The 13,296-nt window shown below is 40.4% G+C and overlaps 1 protein-coding gene and 1 pseudogene across 1 annotated transcript; one reads left to right on the top strand and one right to left on the bottom strand.

The window, feature by feature from the left end:
* Positions 1-809: 809 nt before the first annotated feature.
* On the bottom strand, positions 810-3,993 carry LOC119901099 (proteasome subunit beta type-11-like). Its single transcript, XM_038716567.1, has one exon. The coding sequence runs from the start codon at positions 3,545-3,547 to the stop codon at positions 2,387-2,389; it is 1,161 nt and encodes a 386-aa protein (XP_038572495.1). The 5' UTR covers positions 3,548-3,993; the 3' UTR covers positions 810-2,386.
* Positions 3,994-4,194: 201 nt separating this feature from the next.
* Positions 4,195-13,016, top strand: LOC119901370 (annotated as a pseudogene).
* Positions 13,017-13,296: the final 280 nt, after the last annotated feature.

Below are 13,296 nucleotides of genomic sequence, written 5' to 3'. Positions count from 1 at the left end.
AAAAACATTGCTTTGGTTTCTAATTATCACCTTTATTATCATCATTTTCTCAACCACATTTATGTTGAAAGCCCTGTAACATTTTATGGCCTGTCTGCATAATCATCTTCAATAAGTTAGCATTTTCCCAGTTGTTCCACAAAGAAGCTGGACCATAAAATTGCTATTCAAGGATGCATGAACAGATTAAATTTCACCACCATTAGTGTTCACCCACTTGCTAAACACATATCTACAATGTATGACTGGAGTCACCCCTCCCCTCTTCCTACTTTGATAGGATTTTTTCTCCACTGAGCTAAATGGATTGTGCATCATGTGTTTTGTCTATATTTATAAAGTCCTTTGGGTGCGAAAGATCTAAATGTTAAGACCAATTTATCTATTTGGAAATCTGGGTAAAAGATTAGGTATTGTGATATTTTTACATTGTGACATATTTTATCCTGTACCTCCTGGAATACAATATGTTTGTTTGTCCCCCAAATGTTTTGGATATTTTAACTTGAAAAAAACAAACAAACAAAACAGAATCTGATCTTTTGATGAAAACTGTACTTTCAGCACAGCGGCAGAATCACATGCTTTGAGCATCTCAATACTGTATAAAGTGATCATTCATCTACAGAGTGCAGAATTGCTTTGCACATCGATGTGTCTTGATCATTCTTGATTTCTGTCTTCTGACTAAGAAACAAGAGAGCCTTTAAACAAGTGGTGGTGAGACAAGTGTTCACTGATATGAATAGAAAGCAGTAACCCTAAGGTCACTCCTCAGATCCCTTCTACCCAGCTGGGTACGGAGGTTTATTAATGCCAAAACTACTGCGCAAGCACAAAACAAAGCCAAGCCGCAATCAATCTGCTAGTCAGGATGTGAGAGCCCACAGGGACACATTTACTTTAAGTGCAAAACATGTTCTGATTTCTGACTGTGAGCGGGGGCAGTCATACTAATTTTGGCAAATTTCTGGCTGTTTGGGTTGTATGTTTTTAAAGTTCTGTCAGACAAGTAAAACAAAGATGTAGTGTTGTAACTTGTCTGTGACATTTCACTTCTTGGTCAAATCAATCAAATTTCGCTCCGCTCTCAGCCGGAGTTTGCATGTGAGGAGTAGAAGCTGCCGAACAAAATGAACATAAAACATTGAAGAAGGCAAGCAAAGGAAGCCCTATTGCTCAATGACTTTGATTACAATCCCGATTCTGTCCTTGCCTGCTTTCATAACTTGTTCTGTACTCACAAGTCTGCAAGCTTTCAAATCTGAACCACCAAATTGGTTTCCACATGTTTTTTGTTTTTCACTCGCTCAATAATCATCCATCAGTCATTAATGAACATCCGAAGATGAGAATTATGGATGAGTTAGGGGAGGAAGGGAGGCTTCCCCCTCTTTCTGCTCCCTCTCACTGCTGCAGTCAGTCATACAGTGGTACTCGTGTGGGTTAGATACTCAACTCTGTAATGTTGCACTGGAGATGTGCTGAGCATCATTGCACAACCCTGCCTGTAGTTTATTTCCTATTGTGGATTACACATATACATACATATACATTTGCATACATTTACCTTTAAAACCATATATGGCACTTTGTAAAGATAAGCTCGTAGTATCAGCATGCAGAGCCACAACATTAAGCACAGCTTCAACATTTTGATATCTGTTAGCAAAATTCATGTATCGCACCCTCCCATATGGTAAATTGCTTCACACATGAAGACTTTCACCACCATACTTTGGCAGCCTCCACAAGAGAAGTCTGAAAAGGCAGTGAGGATGTGGGTGAAAAGCCTTTTGCCGTAATAGCCTTTGCAGCCATTGTCACTTGAATAATTACTAGTATGCTTAATTTACTACCAGGCTACTCAAACAGAATAGGCAAGTTCAGCAAAATTTTGTTTAATCATGAATTTATTGAAGTGTCAAAAATATTAGACAAATTCTGACAGCATGCACAAATCAGTTTTCAACTCCTTACTGTTTATTACTACAGCTACATTAGTTCCCTTATACATGGCAATATATTATGACCTTTAGACTCCAGACATTTAGATTTCCTTTTTCTGCTTCTCTGTGTTAATGTGATCCAAACACATGCAGGAGTATGCTGTAATTATCTCACATACTTGAAACAAACATTTTATCGCCAGCCTGCAGTTACTACATACTACATACATTTTATCATCAGCACAAATAAAACATCAGCTGTTTATTAGAGAGAACTATATGCATGCCAAAATCACTTGAGAAATAGCCTGGAGGATGCAAGTAACTGTTCTATTCATTAATTTAGTATCTGCTGCAAAGATGCCATCGCGTCTCTCCAAAATACTCCCCGATGTTTGCCTTTCTTTTCTCATGCCATTTTTGTTTGTTTCATGTCTTTACTCAGACAGAGCCACGTCCTGTCTTTCTCTTCTCTCTTGTCTTTCCTTTTCTCTGTAATATTCCTCTTTCAAATCCTCTCTGCTCCTCCGAGTCCATCCTTTTGAGGAGATGTGATAGACGTCTACACAGTTTCCTGAGTATGCATCCCTGTGTGTGGCTCTGTATACAGCCTCTCTGGCTATTGATGTTGCCTCGTCCACTGTCAGTCCCCACTGAACCCCTTGGTCCAAAATTGAGTAGGCGTAAGGGGATCCCGAGCCCACGGAAAAGAGCGTTCCCTGCAGGCGAGTACCATCACTGCACACATAGTACAGACTGGGTCCAGAGAAACTCCCTTTCTTTCTGGCAAAGCACTGCTGTGTAGCACCAATTGTTGAAGAAGAATTCTGACTCTTGGCTAGAGAGGACTCTACAGACTTTCCAAGATCAGTTATTTGACTCTTTGTTGTTTCTCGTCGTCCACTTAGATCAAACTTATCGCCTCCGTGGTCATGGCATTCATCTACCTCTCCTCCATCCCACCCACACAATGTGGCTGCCACACACAGCTCAGTTCCCTTAAACGGGTGAAGCATATGGGAAAGCAATTTGGCAGCTCCGCTTGTCGACAACCGTCGGCCGTGGCGGAGTTGGTAGAGCCGCAGTTCACGAGCCAGAATCCGTTTCCAAAGAGCACAGTCAGCGGAAGTACCTGAAGTAGTACCCACCAAGTGACTGTGAATGGGCAAGATCTTCTGGGAGGCAGGGCACGCCACCAGCCCAGAGCAACTGGAACGAGTGTCTGCTGCAGCCAGCACGCCGCCCTGAAACATGAAAGCCAGGGTGGTGGTGCCATGAGACATGGGAAAAGGCAGAGGGACAGACTGAGAGGAGGCCAGAGGAAAGCTTGTGGGCATGGATAGGGACGGTAAGATGGAGTCCTGAGATGAGACGGTGCTGGAGCTCTGGATGGTGTTGATTTGCCCAAACTGTATTGGACTTTCACCCAGGTATTCCGCTACTGGAACATAAAAATTTAACAGACTTGTGCTATTGCTAAAGGACAAACCACTCACATAGTTACAGCCAGTCTTCTTTCCAATAGGCACTGAAGAACATTCAGTGGTTATACTTTCCAGAAATATGTCCTGGAAATTGCACAGATCCTGTAAAGCCATTGAAGATGATGACCTTTTCCCCCGTCTCTAATCAAATCCAGTGAAAAATATTAGTTGTCTGACAAAAGTGTGTATGCCATCTAGAGTTGTAGATGGTCTATTTTAGCAGCAGTCACGCTTTATAAGGACAACAAGACCGCGTTTCTCTACGCATGGTCATCTAAAACAACCCATCAGCAACATTTTCCAGTGCCTCATTCCCTTGACTTTGAAGCATCAACAGTCAGTAGCCCATGGGTAATTAGTTTTGGCTGCGATATCAGGTTGTTTTTCAGATCAGATTTCTTCAAAGTCTTGTGTGGGCGTAGGCCAAAGAGAGCTCAGGGTGATGGCAAGGCCTTGGCTGGAGCACATCAAATTAAGTTAGACTCTGAGCTTTGATGAATCCCTCTCATGGAAAGTTCTCTAATATAAGCAGGAATAAAATGATTCAAACATAATTTTGTAGCCACAATGTCACAATGTAGCCAAGCCCTAACTGAAGCTAATGCAAATTTCTCAACTTGCAACACCAGAATATCAAGCAATCCTGTATCACACAGGGTGTATGCTCACACAACTGCCTGTTTGGAAAGTTTGCTGCTAGTTGTCAACATTATTTTACACGTCTTTATGTTTAATTCATTTTGAGCTTAAAAAAACTCATAATGAATGTCTTAAACTATTTTTGGATATGTCTTCATTGCTCCTATTATAACGCTAATTGTTGAATGTTTAAAGTGGCTGTAATTGATATTTTTATAATAACAGTCTATTAAAAGACAGAGAATCATCACCTGTATCCGCAGCTCCCCTTGGCTTTACAAAGCTTCATAGAGAGTTTCAGCTCATTGTTCAGACAAAGCTCTAAAAACCCATTGTTCACTATGTTATCAGCACTAAACACCAGATAGATACAGTTCGAGACCAGTTGCTCAACATAGTGGAGCATTTAGCATACCGAACCCTCAGAATTTGAGATACTGCCTATTTTGTTTGAGTGTAAAAAACTGCATGCTAACCTGTTTTTCACATTGGATATTATTTACATATCTTTCACTTCACCCAGGGACACTGTGTGTTACAAGCCATTTCAACCGCCTCATCCTGGACTGGTGAGAGCCTGCGTGACAATTTCATAAGGTTTGACTCAGCCCCTGACAAAGTGCTAGATGTCTCAGTCCATGGGCAGTATCAACGCTCCAGGCCATGTCAGCTTGCAGTGGAGGTGGTGGTGTCCACATTAAGGAAGACAGATTAAGCGTTTTTCAGGAGGAAATGGCTCAGCAGCACAGCCCGAGTCTATCCGGCAGGTGCTGCTCAGATTGCCTCCATCCATTTTACATCAACAGGACTTTTTCAACAGGCACTTATTGGACGTCCATAATGTGACAGTTTGTGCTGTTTGTATTAATGATGGCAGTGAGCCAGGGACATACCATGGCTCCGCATTGAGGGTTTATAAAGTGCTGCAGATAAAGCCACTCTCTGAGCGTCCAGGTCAACCTCCCACTGAGTGTCCTTCATGGTCAGCTCGGTTGATGTGTCAGAAGATGAGAAACAGAATTTATCATTGCCCACACAATTCAGGCCAGAACCTTAATCACAGTTTTTTATATTGTTCACCTCCCATCTTTATTACCTAAACTTTTAATGTTGTTTATGTATGCAATCACATGCTGTTCGCAAATGCATAAGTACTGGTGAGCGCTATGGACTGGTCTGCTGGTTCCAGCCTTTTATCAACAGAGCCCTGAAGAGAGACTGTCTTCATGTTGTGTTGCAGCCCAGGTTAGACTTAAACTTCACACACTGACTTCTCATTTAGTTCATTTTAGCTTGAACTTATTCTGAATGAAGTTTAACTACACAACATGAAAATAAATCTCCAGCAGGGTCTCCAAATATTGTATCAAACCCTTAAGAATAGCAGGTGTACAATAAAGCCAAATAATCTTGACAAACCACTGCGCACTGCCTCATATGTACAGCATATAATGCCTTTGGTTTGTGTTGATATCAGCAGATTGATGGGCCACAGGTCAGTGACTGTTTCCCTTTCAGTGCTGGCAGCTGTTATAACACACTCCACTTTTAGTTTTACTTCACTGTCATTACAAATGACTTTACAAGCTCCACGGAGCCTCTTCACCAGAGCATATAAGCTTCTTATTTACGGTCAGCGACAGACAGCGAGGTCAGTCATTTTTAGCGGATAGCACTGCATTTTAAAGTCAACCTCACGCTTCGGTGGCTGAAGAAATTATTTGTCATATCATGTTTCTGTGCTTGGCTTCCAGCGTCCCCTTTTCTGTGGGGATCTACCTACTGAAATTGTGTCACAAGAAGCTCTGTGGGATCATCCATCTTGTCAATAGGAACAATTTATATGACTCCGTTCTGATGCAGCTTACAGACGAAGGTGGGTCACAGCAGCCTGTGGGACACCCGATACCAGTTTAGGGGATTAGACTGAGGTATCATGAGATGATTGTGAGTGATGATGTGTGTTTTGTGAGACTGTGGAACAGACTGTGTTATGTATTAATAAAGAGCTTTGGCTCTTATGTGTTGAAATATATGACTGTCATATCTGCTGTGTAGGGGACGTCATAATTCAGGCACGTGTGACAACTGGAGAAGATGAAGCTTCCCAAGCCAGTGTAGTGTTGCCCCTGTGGAAATGGGTTGGAATGGACTGTTACATACAGGACTCAATGGTAGTGAACCTTGTGTTTCTACACACCAAGGAATAGAAATGCAGCTTGGGGCAACATCCTCTAGTCATCCTTTCTCTTCTGACATTTGTATGGTGCCCTTGCTTTGCAGTTTGATTTCTTTTTGGAACAGCTGTAAGATCTTGAAAGATGGTTCCTTTCCAGATGGGAAACTCCAGGCGATTGCAGTGTGTACTTGTACAATATGGAGTCGTTCACAGCTGAGTTGTTTTTTTGTGTGTGTCGTGAGCATTATCATGTCTGACTTTCAGGTGCAGCTGGATGCAACATGGGATGATGTAACCCAAAGACATGTATATGAGCAAGTGTTGTTAAAAACATTCTTTATGCCAGTTCTAATTTAAATAATGGGAAATAGACTAAATACAACTGTTGCTCTTACAAATCACCAAGTCCAGTTGCTGCAATACAGCAGGGATGACTGATACATGCACAATGATCATGAGAGTGTGACTGTTATTGAATACCTTGTACATTTCAGGACAGTATCCTTTATAATGACACTGATGGATACTTGCTGATTGGAGGAGGCAAGTACATGGCAGGCATCCATGGGTGTTTTGTGCCTATCAAATACAATTGTTTTGGAATTGTACAGGTAAATTTTTTTGTGTTGAAATATGATGTCATCCATGTCACAGGTAAAAAAAAAGTCTTTACCCCAATTACCCCCAAACAACTCATATTAAGTCCATTAAAGCAGTGTTGCTACCATTCTACAGGGATTTACCTTATATAGATGTCATATACAGGGTATCAAATCTGCACACCTATTAAATATTGGAAGATTCCTGTTGTCATTTATGTTTTATTCCAGGTGTCTGTACCCCTCACTTCATAAGATTGTGGGGTCAGGTTGAAGAGGGAAAAGCAAACAAAAGAGGAGGAAATCAGAATAGGTGTCTTAGAATGCTTCACTGTTTGACTACAAGTCGTGGATAACTCACATCATTATTCACAGTTTTTGATGTTTCTGTATCATTTTCTGTAGGATCTATTGGCATCAAGGACGTAAGGTGTACTTTGTTTGAGTCGGCAGTTGGTGCAATGTTCACCGTGGATCAGGCACAAAATAAAACCACATCCAAATCAATGACTCTACTGCAAGTATCCTCATTCACAAAGCGTCTTTCTTATTGGCCACTATCCACATCTCCGGCCTGGAACACTCAGTCAGTCAACAACAGTAGAGTCAATGCCTTCCTTAATTGCTACATTATCACACGTAATGCCACTTGTGTAACAATGACTGATAATATTGACTCTTGTGTGTTTCAGGGTCTTGTGTATAGTTTGATTGGCGCAGCAGGTGATAACCGTTTTGCCCTGATGAATGCAGGGTACAAGCACGCACAAAAAACTGATGGGTTTCCAAATAACGTGGACATGGCTTACAGCTACTATTCCAACCCTGGGGAATAGAGCTACACTAATAGTTCCACGTATGTTTACATAACTGAAATCACTGGAAATGTAATTATTATGTTGAGCCATGCTAGAGGCTTTCATTGAATGCCGTTCAGTTTTGTACAGACATTCACGCTTTGCAAAAAATAGTCTGTCAAATAAACAACAAATTGTAATTTTTACATATTCGATTTTGTACGGATTAAGCAAACGAGATTTAGCATGTTAATTAGTGAGTTTTAAAGAAGGATTTTGTTACTTTCAGACAGAGCCGGTCAAGTAGCATTTCCCTTTTCAGCCTTTATGCTAAGTTAAGCTAACCTGCTGCTGGCTCCAGCTTCAAGTTGAATGGAAAGTTGTAAGAGTGCTAGGCCAAGTCAGTCTTCTTCTAAAAGAAGTAAAGAAAACAAGAAACATAAGAATAACCTAACAATCAATTCATCAAAACATTTATTGGAACTGTTTATCAGATGTCCTAAATATATATTCAAATGCACAGTATGTAGAGTATAAATAGATATAATAGAGAACCCATAAGTCATTCAAACATATAGAGATCCACATGAACAAATACACACAAGCACAAACACATACTGTACACATGTATACAAACACATGACAGCAGTGATACAAAAGGGACTGTCTCCATGATGTGATTAATAGTGTGTTTGTTGGTCCTGCCAGGGAGAATAGGTGGGTCCTTAATCCTAATTTAAAAATGTGAATGAGTTAGCTGTCATGATGAATAGAAAAAGAGCACTCCAAAGATAAGGAGCCCGCTATGAGAACTCTACTTCCGACTGATTTCCTGTTTATTCTTTGAATATTTAAATTAGCTGCATCAAATGAATAAAAACAGAAAGACTTTACTGTCTGCTACTCCCTGAAATAGGCGGCCAATGGACTGAGAATACTGTGGTGAAGTTTATTAGTGAAAACTCTGGCTGCCGCACATTGACCAACTTGGAAACGTTCTGAATATATTGCAGTACAATATTCCCTCTGGATCAAATCTTAAGAAGCACTGAAAACCTATTTTCTCAATCCGCTTCTTATTATAAGTGATAGGGTCCTACACAATCACTAAATGTTCTGCCAAAGTTAGAATAGTTTTATATCTTTTAGTCGAGCAATATCTGTGCTGATTTGTCATTGCTCTTCTGACAGGTTTGAAGTGGGCGGAGGTCAGTTAAAAAATGTGATGTCAAGCTCGGAGAGCTTTACTTCCCTCTTCGATAACTTTTCAGGAGTACTAATAATTTACTTTAATCATGTTTCCATTTGTCTATCCTGAAGCAATACACACTTGAACACATCTACCTAAGAAATCAAGAGGATTTAGACACTCGAGACCAGCAATGTATTTCAGTATCTGAAAGTCCAAGCAGAGAGAGGAGTATGTTATGTATGTATGTTTGAGATAATTCCCGCTTTTATTCCTCTGTTGATGATCAGTACACATAGTCAGTGTTCAGAACAGGCCAATAAAAAAGTAGTATCTTTAGAAACACCAGGGAACAACACAACGCACACCAGTGCGGTGAAATGAAATGGTTTGAAGGAAGTGCTATGCAGATGAAGGATGTATCAGTGTTATACGAATACTCCATCCTACTAATAAAGGTTCAGTAAGATTATAAAGACTCAACCTATTTTATGATTAAATTGAATACTGGATAGTTTGTGCGTGCTTGTGTGTATGTCTGTGTTTTGACAGCTATTGATTCACTGATTGATGTTGATTCTTCAGGGCCAGGGAGAGAAGAAATTACACCCAAGGTTTTGAGCTGCTGGAGAAAGCTGCAGCACTGGTATGTGTGTACTCCTAGTAATCAATCTGAGTGTTTACAGTATGTGCCTTCACTCTACTAGTGTCTGTTTCCTTGCTTTAGGGCTCAATTAATGCCTTGAATGGTCCAGGCTGGTACCTTGGGATTATACTGAAGGACCACAAAAATGCAGTGAAATACAAGCAGCTCTTAATGGGAATGATCATGGCATGTTCAGCTTGGGAATTCATCATCTCAGTGGGAAAAACACAGACCGCCTGTGGAGGAATGAGGTTTGAGTCCCACACTGTGTCAAAATTTTGTTTTATCACTGATCTGGTACGATCAATGAGCTGATGTATTTTCTGTATCATCTACAGATGGCTGCATTCCAGCAGTTTCTGAATGTGTCTCGGATTCGTCATGCAGCTGCATCAGTGGAGACAGCTTGGTACCTTTCGACAGGAAGCCTGGAAGGGGTGTCTCAGGATGCGGAGAGGGCTGTGATGTAAGAGGCTTTCATTAGCTTGGTGAAGAAAGCTTTGTTATGGGCTGTTGCACTGTAGCCTGCAGCTCAGTGGCATCTAATTTCAATGACAGTGGCTAATTCAAGGTCAGAAGCTAGTATTTGCATATCTAAAAATAAAAGTCACTGTCACTGCATTATTGTCTGGCACAGGGAGATTCTGCTTACCATTGTTCCTCTGGTATCTTATGAATTTAAAGAAGCTCCTGCTGCAGCTGTAGAGTCTTTTCTTTTTAAAAATGACCTCAACAAATCAGAAACTATTTTTAGATCATGTTAAAATATTTTCCGTTTATGTGGAAAAAATGATATTCCATCATTCATCCCACATCCTTTACCCTCTGTGCAGAATGCTAAAAAAGGTCTTTGAAGAGAACTGACACCTTGGATTTATGATCAGAGAGGCTCTCCAGGCCTGCCTCCGGGGCTCTTGTTAGGAAGGACATTAATTTCAATTACTTTTCTCCACATTTAATCATTTTCTCTGTTCTTTAATATTTGTCTCCGCTTCTTCATATTTGTATTATTTTGTTGCAAACAGGCAGGAGCCACTTGTGAAGTATGTTTTGGCATCTGAAACTGGTCTGGGTTTGGCCCAGAGCAATGTTGCGCACCTGTGTGAAGGAAATGGATGATGTTTCTCTGGTTTTAGCCCTTTGTGTCTGTCCTCAACAAAACATTCACTTTTCTTTTTCAGCACCCTTCTGAAATCAATGTCTCATTAATTTGAGTTCTGAAGTTAGCAGATGAACAAATTGCACATAATTCCAGTCACATATTAAAAGAAGAGAACCAAGCCAGAGGGAAATTGTCAGCAGTTGATAACATAACCTTCATCATTGCTCTGCTCTTTCTCACCCTGCACTTATTCTCCCAAATGCAGGAACTGCATCTCAGTCATGATTGTCAGCGGCGATATCACAACTACTCAATATTAAGCTATGATCCCCATCCATCCGGTGAGTTCCTCTATTTCATTTTGCTTTAACCTCTCTATCTCCCTGTCAGTCTGGTCGATAAACACTAAGTATTTATCTTCTTTTATAGCTCTGCTGAAAATGTGAGACCTCTACTACTTTTGCTCCAGCTCGCAAGAAGACTCATTATCCTTGGTTGGTCAGGCCATATCGATGTATGGCAGAGCAGCTCTAGCAGGCAGTCCTCAGGTGACAGATTTACTTGGGCTGTAATCTCATCACCCTATGATAAACTTAATTAAACTTCCACGGCCTCGGGCCCACCACAATAAAAACAACAAACAGCATGATACAGTGTTATTATTTGGAGATCTTTCTCTATGAATAATCCATCAGCCCCTGTTATGATTTCATTTTCACACGGACTCACAGGGAATGTACAACTTTGTCATTTTAGAACAACAATGGCACGTTCTTCAATTGAACGTCTACTGCTTGTGTCACATCATGATGAGCCAGACATTATGGTGGAGAAGATCTTGAAAAGGTGCTTTTTTTTTAATCCATGAACTGCCTCAACAATGAATAATGGCCATGGGTAGTTTTTGGGGGATCCAAGGCTGTTTATAGTACTTAGTAGTAATAATGCTTGCAAGATCATGTCTCTCTACTGTTGCTTCAACACAAATATGATAGTTTTCATATTTAATGTTACCATTGTAAATGGTGTAGGACGTTTTTTTTTTTATTGAGGAAGAGGAATACTTTTTTTTTTGCAAAGAGTTGGATGAGAAGATAATATTTCATGTCTGTTTGCGAAACTTTGGTTTTTTAAAGGTTAAAAAATTTGACATAATGTGTTAATGAGTGAGTTTTAGAGGTGCTGATAGACTTTGTTACCTTCGGACAGAGCCAGGCTTTTTCCCCTTGTTTACAGTGTTTGTGCTAAGCTAGGCTAACTGTTTTTCAGTGGTAGCTTCATATTTAACCCACAGCCATGCCATTGGCATCAGTCTTCTCGTCTAACTGTTGGCAAGAAAGGGAATAATAGTAATTTCTTTAAGTCCAAGTCAGTTAGCTAACGTAAGTCTACTCCTGCACTTGACATCATTATTATCATTTCCATGACATCCTACTGTTATTTTAACAAAATTATGAAAGCTTGATATTTCTGTCATCATGCACAGTTTTCATTGTTTTAACTGAGAATGAAGAAGCAGTAACACCCTGTTCTGTAGCTTTACTCAGAGTCCAGATGGGAAAAGCCTTGAGGAGAATGACTCAGAACAGTGCACAGCTCCTCCTGGTAGGCGTAAGGCAATCAACTCATACTGTATGTAGTAACAGAAACAATCAACACACTGCATGCTGCACTTATTATCCTCATTTGATAATTTGATATACCTTTAATTATTGAAAATGTGAAAATGTAACACATTATACACTATATATATTTTGAGAAAGAAAACACGATGACTTATTTAAATCATTATCATTTGTCTTTAGGCATATCCATCTCTTCTTTCTCTCTGTCATTACTGTGATTGTGCCTTTTCAGAGCTGTCTTGGTAAATAATTGTGTTCTCCTTTACTGCACCTACTTGCACACATTTTCCACAAGAGGGTGCAATTTTCCCACATGGTCTACCAACGCTTGCTTGTACATCAAAAGATAATCTGTGTAATCATGTTTATTTGCCATAAATTTCCTTTCATCCTACTCATCTGAACACAGAACAAAGGGTTCTCCATCACCGTGTGGTTGCACTGAGGGCAAACACATCATCTGTCAGCCAAGATGTTGTCAACTTGAATAGAGAGCTAGATGGCATCACGGGAGGAACCTACAGACTGGCAGGGAACCTAAGGCTTACCGTCCTGAATGGCAAGCAGTGGCTCCGGCAAACCGGCGATTTGGCTATGACTCTGTCGGGCGAGTGCCTCTGTGCTTTCTGGACCACACTCCTCTATCATCTCTTATGCCTTAAAATACCCAGCACAGTGACCCAATAACCACAGCAAAAGCCCCAGATACTACATATTGTAAGAGCATACATTTAGCGGATGAGTTACAGCACTACTCATGTGACACATTTGTGTTTCGGAGGCATGTGACTCATTTTAAGTGAGGAAACAGGAAGGAGAGAAATGTGAGTGTGCTGCTTTATCAGAGTGTTTATAAAGTCCCCCCCCCCCCTATTTGTTTGTGGATAATTAACTACTTATCAGAAGTTAATTTAAGTAATGCTGACTCCGGCCTACAGTTTATGTTGTCTTGAGGATGTGGTGCCAAGGAAGGAGAGTAAAGCTTCTGTCATGCAGTGTCCAGTAAAACATATTCACTGATTCACACAACACTATTAGAGTATTTATTTTGTAAGTTATTTATGGACATTAGTGATTTCAGTCACAG

Source organism: Micropterus salmoides, unplaced genomic scaffold, assembly GCF_014851395.1.
Source record: "Micropterus salmoides isolate LMB-PRFRI ecotype aquatic unplaced genomic scaffold, ASM1485139v1 Ms_hic_scaffold_13, whole genome shotgun sequence".
Classification (NCBI taxonomy): Eukaryota; Metazoa; Chordata; class Actinopteri; order Centrarchiformes; family Centrarchidae; genus Micropterus; species Micropterus salmoides.
This window is presented reverse-complemented; position numbering and strand designations above follow the sequence as displayed.